At 39.6% G+C, this 8,615-nt stretch overlaps 1 protein-coding gene across 1 annotated transcript; it reads left to right on the top strand.

Moving 5' to 3' along the window:
* The first annotated feature begins 2,680 nt into the window (after positions 1–2,680).
* Positions 2,681–2,977, top strand: LOC101843003 (V-type proton ATPase subunit G 1-like). Its single transcript, XM_040744881.1, has one exon. The coding sequence runs from the start codon at positions 2,681–2,683 to the stop codon at positions 2,975–2,977; it is 297 nt and encodes a 98-aa protein (XP_040600815.1).
* Positions 2,978–8,615: the final 5,638 nt, after the last annotated feature.

Here is an 8,615-nt window from a genome sequence, read left to right on the forward strand (position 1 = left end):
ACCTTGCTCAGGATGGTTTCTCCTAGTGTCATCCATTTGCCTGCAAATTTCAGGATTCCATTGTTTTTTTCTGCTGAATAGTACTCCATTGTGTAAATGTACCACATTTTCTCTATCTACTCTTCGGTTGAGGAGCATCTAGGTTGCTTCCAATTTCTGGCAATTACAAATAATTCTGCTATGAATGGGCATCTTTTGGATATACTGATTTCCAAAGTGGCTGTACAAATTGGCACTCCCATCAGGTAATTCAATTAAAAAGTGGGGTACAGAACTAAATAGAGTATTCTCAATAGAGGAATATAAAATGGCTGAGACACATATAAGAAAGTGCTCAACAGCCTTAGCCATCAGGGAAAAGAAAATCAAAACAACTCTGAATTACCATCTTACTCCTGTCAGAATGGCTAAAATCAGAAACACCAATGACAGTTTATGTAGGAGAGGATGTGGAAAAAGGGGGAAACTCCTCCACTGCTGGTGGGAGTGCCAACTGATACAGCCACTATGGAAATAAGTATGGAGATTCCTCAGGAAAATGGGACTGAGTCTACCACAAGGCCCAGCAACTCCACTCTTAGCCTACAATCCCAGTGGCAGTGAGTCTTGGAAACAAGGAGGTTCCCAAGAGAGATGCATGATACCCCAGAGAAGTGGAATAAGGCAAGATCTCCTGAGAAGATTAGGAACATTGGGGGAGGGGGAACCAAGAAAAAGAGAGGGGGATAAGAGGAGGGGAGAAGTCATGGGGAAGCAGGAATGTTGAGTCAAGGTAAGAATAGAGGAGAGCATGAAGAGAGATACCCTAATAGATTGAGTCATTATAGGCTTGAGGAGAGAGCTGACACTAGTGAGATCTTCAGAGATCTACAATGATAACACCAACTGGCAAACTAAGCAATAATGGAGAGACTACATTAAATGCCCCTCCTTGATGATAGGGTTGATGACTACCCTATATGCCATCCTAATACCTTCATCCAGGGACTAATGGAAGCAGAGACAGATACCCACAGCTAAACACTGAACTTAACTCCTGGAACCTAGTGACAAAGATGGAGGAGTGATGAGCAAAGAGGTCAAGACCATGATGATGAAACCCACAAAGACAGCTGACTGGATAAGGGGGAGCTCTTGAATCCCAGACTGATGGCTGAGAGGCCAACAGGGGACTGATCCAGACTCCATGAATGTAGTGCCAGGGAGGAAGCCACAGAAATCACTGGTGCCTTGGATAGTAGATCAGTGTTTACCATAGTGTATGAATGATCTTTGGGAGCCCATTCCAAATAGAGGGATGCTCTCTCAGCCTGAACACAGGTCCTGCCCTGGGTGGAATGACAGACTTTGGAGATCTCCCCAAGGAGGGCCTCACCCTCCCTGGGGAATGATGTGGGGATTGGGTGGGGGGCTGGTGGGGCGTTGGTGGAGGGACAAGGGAGGAGGGGTGGAAGAGGGAGCTGGGATTGACATGTGAAGCATTCATGTTTCTAATTTAAATAAAAATATATATTGAGGGAAAAATAGACTATAAGAAAAAAAAGAAGACATAGGTGGTACTCTTACAATTGTGTTAACCTTAAAGGATGATAATTCCCAGTCAGTCAAAAAGATTTGTATTTTAGATTACCAGTGAGTATTTCCAAACTTGAAAGCTGAATCCTGTCTTTATGATCTCTATGTGACTTTTAGGTGTCCATTGATGGAGAAAGTAGACTTATATGGGGTGCTTATTAACATACAGGAAAATTTGCTCATGGGGCATTTTTGGGTAAGCATATAAAAGATACCTTTCTAACTTATCTTGATTTCAATGATGTAAAATGGCAAATATAAAAGGCATTGTGTATTGCATTTCATGGACATTCTATGACAGCATATATTGATGTATTTGATATACAGATTTTTCATTTTTAAGAAACATTTAGTGGATTTATGCTATAGACATATGCTAACTCTGCTTGGGATGCTCCTGAAGAAATATTTTGATATTGAATAGCCTTCTTCTATTGTATATTCACTCTATGACAGAAATTATACACTGAGTATTATAGGTACTGGCCTTTGATATGGTGACTAGCTAGAGGAATCAGTCAGGTACAAACACTTGTAAGTCACATTACATGCTTACTATGAAGAAGACACAGGGTACTAGACAAAAAGCATCACTAAAGTTTGTAGTTCCTCTTATTTTAAAATGGGTATAAGCATAAATATTTAGAATACAGATTAAAAATATGACCAAACCAGTGGTAGTAGGTTTCCCCCTAAGACAAATTACCTCTCTAGCTATGAGCTCTTGACCAAGCTTAAAGAGCAGACATGAGTACCTTCCTATGGAGTGAGTCAAAATCCAGCCAAAAAGTGGTTGGTTACCTCCATGACAGGCATGACATTATTGGCAGTAAACAATTGTTAAGGAAAGGGTGTCATTTTCTTCAGTAGTGTAGCTTGGGATGCATGTATTTGTGTATTCTGAGCACTTGCTTCAGTAAGTAGCTGCCTATGTACATTCAAACAAGTTAACTCTAGAAGAAAGAAGCCTGAGAGTGTTAGGAATAAGGGGTACAGTAAAAAAGGGAAGGAGGGGAAAGGAATTGAGGGAGGAGAATGAGGGGTAAAAAAATTCATTCATGAAGGGCTCCTGCGTGTGCTTCAGCCGCGGAGGGTCCCCACAGCGATGATGAGTCAGTCACAAGGCATCCAGCAGCTGCTGCAGGCCGAGAAGTTGGTGGCCGAGAAGGTGTCCGAGTCCTGCAAGCGAAAGAACCAGAGGCTGAAGCAGGCCGAGGAGGAAGCCCAGGCTGAGATTGAGCAGTACCGCCTGCAGAGAGGGAAGGAGTTCAAGGCCAAGGAAGCTGCGGCACTGGGGTCCCACGGCAGATGTAGCAGTGAGGTGGAGAAGGTGACCCAGGAGAAGATGGCTGTCCTCCAGAACTACCTCCAGCAGAAAGGGGACGCAATACTGTGTGTGTGACATCCAGCCAGAGAGCCATGAAAACTACCGCATACATAACTAGGAGGGGAAGCAGCTGCTCTGTGGGTTAGCATGGGAGATGCCCTCACAAAACAGGAAACCTCCACAGAGCTCGACCTTCACTTTTTAAGAGTGTCCAAATTAGCTTTTTGTATAACTTAGTAAGTTCCTGAAGTTTCATCTTTTTACCTCATGTGCCTTTAAGTAATATACGTTTCCTGCGTGTTTGTGCAAGCAGTTGATTTTTCCTTTATTAGTCTAGTAAAAAACAAACCAATTCTTTGAAGAAATAAATTGTTCCTTCTACTTTCTTAAAGGTCAGGGGCGTTATCTATGGAAAAGTAGTAAATAGCATTTGTAACTCTTATAAAGCAGCAGCCAGCCTTGTAGTAGTCCATTCTGGCTAATTTAGGACAGTCAATATGCTTGTTCAGGCTGCTGTTAGTGTATCTTAACCCAAATTACTAGATGCTAGGACTCAAGAACGTGTTACATGTTATTTGGTGTAATCACGTAAAAGTAAAACTTTGTCTTCCTTTCAAAAAAAATCATTCAATAATATATGAAACTGTTAAGCAATTTAAAAAATTTTAAAGATATCAATGTATGTATTATAATTTACTGAGGAAAACAACATATAAATTTATATTCAAACCATCTGTTGTTGACATCTACTGCCTATGAGTATGTTTCCTTCAGCCTTACGTGATTGGTTTATGTAGTACTCTACACCTACATGAAAATAAATGTCAGTACTACGTAAATTACAGATAACCTTGTGAGGCTCTCCACACAGGATTTGGAGTTTCAATACAACCAGCCCTTATTTTCCAGTGTTGCTGCTTTGACATAAGAAACTAAGCTGTCTTTCCCAGTAACACATGAGAGATCCTTGTTAAAATCTTTCTTGCCTCTGATTTCAACAGAGCCTCCCTTAGCCTCATGCACAGAAGAAGGATGCTGTCCATGTCTCCAGGATTGAAGATCAGAGACAAGAGGTGGCAAATGGACAAATGAAAGGTCAGAAAACAATTTCGTTGAAGGCAATTTGGTAGAGTAATTATTCAGACAAAGAGCACTGGTGTATGCCATGAGCCAATGAAAACCAATTATTACACAAACAGTGAGTTCAAATAAAACCCAAATGCTAATAAGTTTGATATCAAATTCAGCATAGGCTGCAAATGGGAATGCCACTTTAAATCAATTTCAAAATATCCAGGCTTCTGAAAAGTGTTGAGCTATAATGAAGAGTCATGCAAATAGCAAAATTAGAAAGAAATGCATGAAATGTGAGGAGTACTAAGAAAATGAAGCAGAAATTCATGATCCTGTGTACGAAAATAATACTAAAAGTTCTCTCCCTCCCAGTTCAGGAATGAAAAAAGTAGGCATGCAACACTGGTTTAAATTGCAAGTACCATAGTAACAATAAAAAATGGTAAATTTATAAAGAACTCAAAAGAGATACTTGTTCTAATAGAATAAAATTGCCACAATCAGTGACAACTTCCTACCATGCATAGGTCAGAAGGGGAGGAAAGCTTGATAGAAATATAGACAAAGTATTTTCAGATGGAAGGAACATCATAGCCATAGATGAAGGAGAGAAAAGAACATTGGTTTTGATATATAAAAGGCAGATAGTTTTTCTGTGATTGGGTTACCTCACTCAGGATGGTAACTCTTCCAGTTACGTACATTTAGCTGGGAATTTCAAGATTTCATTTTCTTCCACTAAGCAATACTCCATTGTGTAAATGTACCACATTTTCTCCATCCATTCTTCAGCTGAGGGGCATCTATGTTGCTTCCAGGTTCTGGCTATTGCAAACAAAGCTGCTATGAACATTCTTGTTGTATGTATGTGCATTATTTGGGTATATGCCCAAGAGTAGAATTGCTGGATCTTGAGGTAGACTCATTCCCATTTTCCTGAGAAGCCGCCATACTGATTTCTAAAGAGGTCATACAAATTTGTACTCCCACCAGCAATGGGGGAGTGTTCTTCTTTCTCCACATCCTCTCCAGCATAGACTGTCATTGGTGCTTTTGATTTTAGCCACTCTGACAGGAGCAAGATGGTATCTCAGGGTTGTTTTGAGTTGCATTTCCCTGATGGCTAAGAATGTTGAGCACTTTCTTAAGTGTCTTTCAGCCATTTCAGATTCCTCTATTAAGAATTCTCACCAAAAAAATCTGCAAGTAAATAAATTCTCTCTTTAGTTCTGTGCCCCACTTTTTAGTTGGATTGTTTGGTGTTTTGGTGGCTAGCTTTTTTTTATATTTTATTTTCCAGTTTAAATTTAGATAAGAAACAAGGTTGCTTCACAAATCAGTTCCAGGTCCCTCTCCCATTCCCTTCCCTCCTCCCGTGCCCTCCCCCCAACCCCCCCGTTATCCCCTCATTCCCCCAGGGAGGGTGAGGCCCTCCATGGGGGTGTCCATAGTCTGTCATTTCATACAGGGCAGGGCCTAGACCATTATATATTTAGGAAATCAGCCCTTTGCCAGTTGTGGGGTTGGTGAAGATCTTTTCCCATTCCATGGGTTGCCATTTTGTCTTATTTACTGTGTCTTTTGCCTTACAGAAGCTTCTGAGTTTCAGGAGGTCCCATTTATTAATTGTCCATCTCAGGGTCTGTGCTACTGGTGTTATGTTCAGGAAGCAGTCTCCTGTACCAATTCGTTCAAGGGTGCCTCCTACTTTCTCTTCTTTATGTTAAGGTCTTTGATCCATTTGGACTTAAGTTTTGTGCACCACCTGGGTTGTTTTTGCTGTCCTAGGTTTTTTGTTTTTCCATATAAAGTTGAGTATTGTTCTTTCAAGGTCTGTGAAGAATTGTGTTGGGATTTTGATGGGGATTTCATTGAATGTGTATATTGCTTTTGGCAAGAAACCATTTTTACTATGTTGATCTTACCTATCCAAGAGCATGGGAGATCTTTCCATTTTCTGGTATCTTCTTTAATTTCTTTAAAGACACAAAGTTCTTGCTGAACAGGTCTTTTACTTGTTTGGTTAGCATTACCACTCATATATGGATATTAGACATAGAGCAATGATCTACCAGCCTACAATCCACACTACCAGAGAAACTAGGAAACAAAGAGGACCCCAAGAAAAAACACATGGTCCCCCAAAGAAAGGGAAAGGGACAAGAACCCCTGAGCAACTTAGGTGTACGGAAGGAGAGAGAAGAAAGGTAGGAAAACGAGAATGGGAGGAGAGAGGGAGGGAGGAGAGCAAGAAAGGAGATACCTTGATAGGTTTAGAGAGAGATCTGGCACTAGGGAAATGTTCAGGGATCCACAGGTATGACCCCAACTAAGCATCTAGACAGTGGTGAAGAGGCTGCCTTTGGTGCCCTTCCCCTATAATAAGATTGATAACTACCTTGTTTGCCATTCCTAGAGCCTTCATCCAGTAGCTGATCAAAGCAGAATTAGGCACCCAAATTAAACACTGAGCCATACTCCTGGAATCCAGTTGTAGTGAGGGAAGAGGGATTAACAAAGGAGTCAAGACCATGCTGGAGAAACCCACAGAAACAGTTGACCTGACTCAATGAGATCACAGAGACCCTAGCTTTAAAACTGGGGAACCAGCATTAGACTGAACCAAGCTCTCTCAATGTGGATGCCAGTTAGGAGGCTTGGGCAGTCTGTGGGACCTCTAACAGTGGAGCTAATGTTTATCCCTAGTGCACAAATGGACTTTGGATGCCCATTCCCTATGAAGGGATACTATTGCAGCCCAGATACATGAAAGAGGACCTAGGCCCTCTCCCATATGATGTGACAGACTTTGATGATCCCCCATGAAAGGCCTCACTATCCTTGTAGAGTGGTAGGGGGCATGGAAAGATGGGAGGGTGAGGGAATGAGGGATGATGTGTAAAATAAGATTGTTTCTAAATAAGGAAAAGAAAAAAGGCAGATTGTTTCTGTATCAATGCTGAGATAGACAATGGTGAAAATTATATGTGTGATGGTTTTGAATGTTTCTGTTGTATTTAAAATGTTGTCTCCATCCTGTTATTGGTAATGTACACCTCTAATCCTAGCAGATAGAGGCAGGTGGATCTCTGTGAGATTGAGGCTAGCCTGGTTTACAGAGTGAGTTCCAGGCCAACTGAGGATAACTAACACTACACAGAGAACCCCTGTCTCAAAAAAACAAACACAAAAAGTTGTCTCACTGATCACTGATAAATTTTTGCTTCTAAATGTAATACAGTGTAGTGTCTGCCTAAGTGGAGTGCTGGTGTGTTTGGTAATTCCCAATATTTGTTTAAAAGTGTATGCCCAAGAAAGGGGAGTAACAATAAAGACTGGACTGATTCAAATTCTTTTGAAAACAAAACTTTGCTTTTCAAGTTTTTACATGTGTTCATTTGTTCATAATTTATTATATGTATATTTTTGTGGGTGACAGGGGCACATTATTGCAGCTTGAAGGAGTCAGTTCTCTCCTTCCACTATGTTGGTAGTGGACATCACATTCAGGTCATTAGTATTGTCAGCAAGTATCTTTCTTTACTTGCAGAGTCATCTTGCAACTCTATGTTGTTATAAAGACTGTCGTTTGATTGAACTTTTTTTTGTACTTTGTTTTAAATGTTTGGGTTTTCAGCAGAACCAAACTTACATGTGACATCCAGAGAAGAACAGAAGAAGTATGACAGCAACAGTAACAGTCAACCACTGGTGTGTAATTTTTCAATTTAAAATTCTCATTTAATGCACTTTGTTTAATAATGTAGCATAGACTGAGTGGAATAACATTTCATACTTCACTGAAGAATTTATAGATAATGTTTAATATTTAATTTGAAAATGCTGAAATATATGTATATATAACTACAATATTCATAAAAATTTTAAGAAGTTTTTCCTTTGAAGTGAGGAGAAAATTTTGAATTTTTGCATTCTATGTATATGCCTCCTTCCATGATAAAGTAACATCATATTCAGATCTTACTGCTAACTGACACTGTGAACAACGGATAGCAACTGAGTTGTGTTTATGGTTTGAGTAATCACTCCTATCAGGTCAAATTGTGCTAATTCTTATTAGCATTCAGTATCTGCAATATCAAAAATGTAGTTTTTCCTTCTTGTCAGTGACTGGCTTCAACATTTATACTATAAGAAACTGAGTCATAAAATCAATTCAGCTATCTAGGATAAGACTATGACACCTTCCAGTTAGGGACAGTTGATATTTTGATGTAAAGAATGGCATCCTAATGTATTTCATTTCAATGTACACATTTGGGGATTTTTTCCAACAGTTGTAATCTGGCTACTAGAGTAGATATAATAATATAGCAGATTGAACTCATACAGATAACCCATATTGGTACAAAAGACTATCATAGCATACAATTTGAATTACAATGGAGGAATTTGATTTCTTTTGAGGCTGAATTGACTTTGGTTCCTAACTAGTTTAAAATTCACTTAGTCTCCAGTTATAGAACTTTGGATAAATGGCTTAAATTCACTGTAATTGCTCACAACTTAAAGATATTGTATATAATTTTTTTTACAGGAAAAGCCTTTATAGTGTTACAGCCACTTAACTTAATTTTGGTTAATTTCACACAATCGATTAAGTTCATTCCAGAATTGT

This window comes from Mesocricetus auratus, unplaced genomic scaffold (genome assembly GCF_017639785.1).
Source record: "Mesocricetus auratus isolate SY011 unplaced genomic scaffold, BCM_Maur_2.0 Super-Scaffold_100004, whole genome shotgun sequence".
NCBI lineage: Eukaryota > Metazoa > Chordata > Mammalia > Rodentia > Cricetidae > Mesocricetus > Mesocricetus auratus.

Excerpts from the sequence above, each read along its gene's own strand:
- LOC101843003 (XM_040744881.1), top strand. The coding sequence starts at position 2,681 with ATGATGAGTCAGTCACAAGGCATCCAGCAGCTGCTGCAGGCCGAGAAG.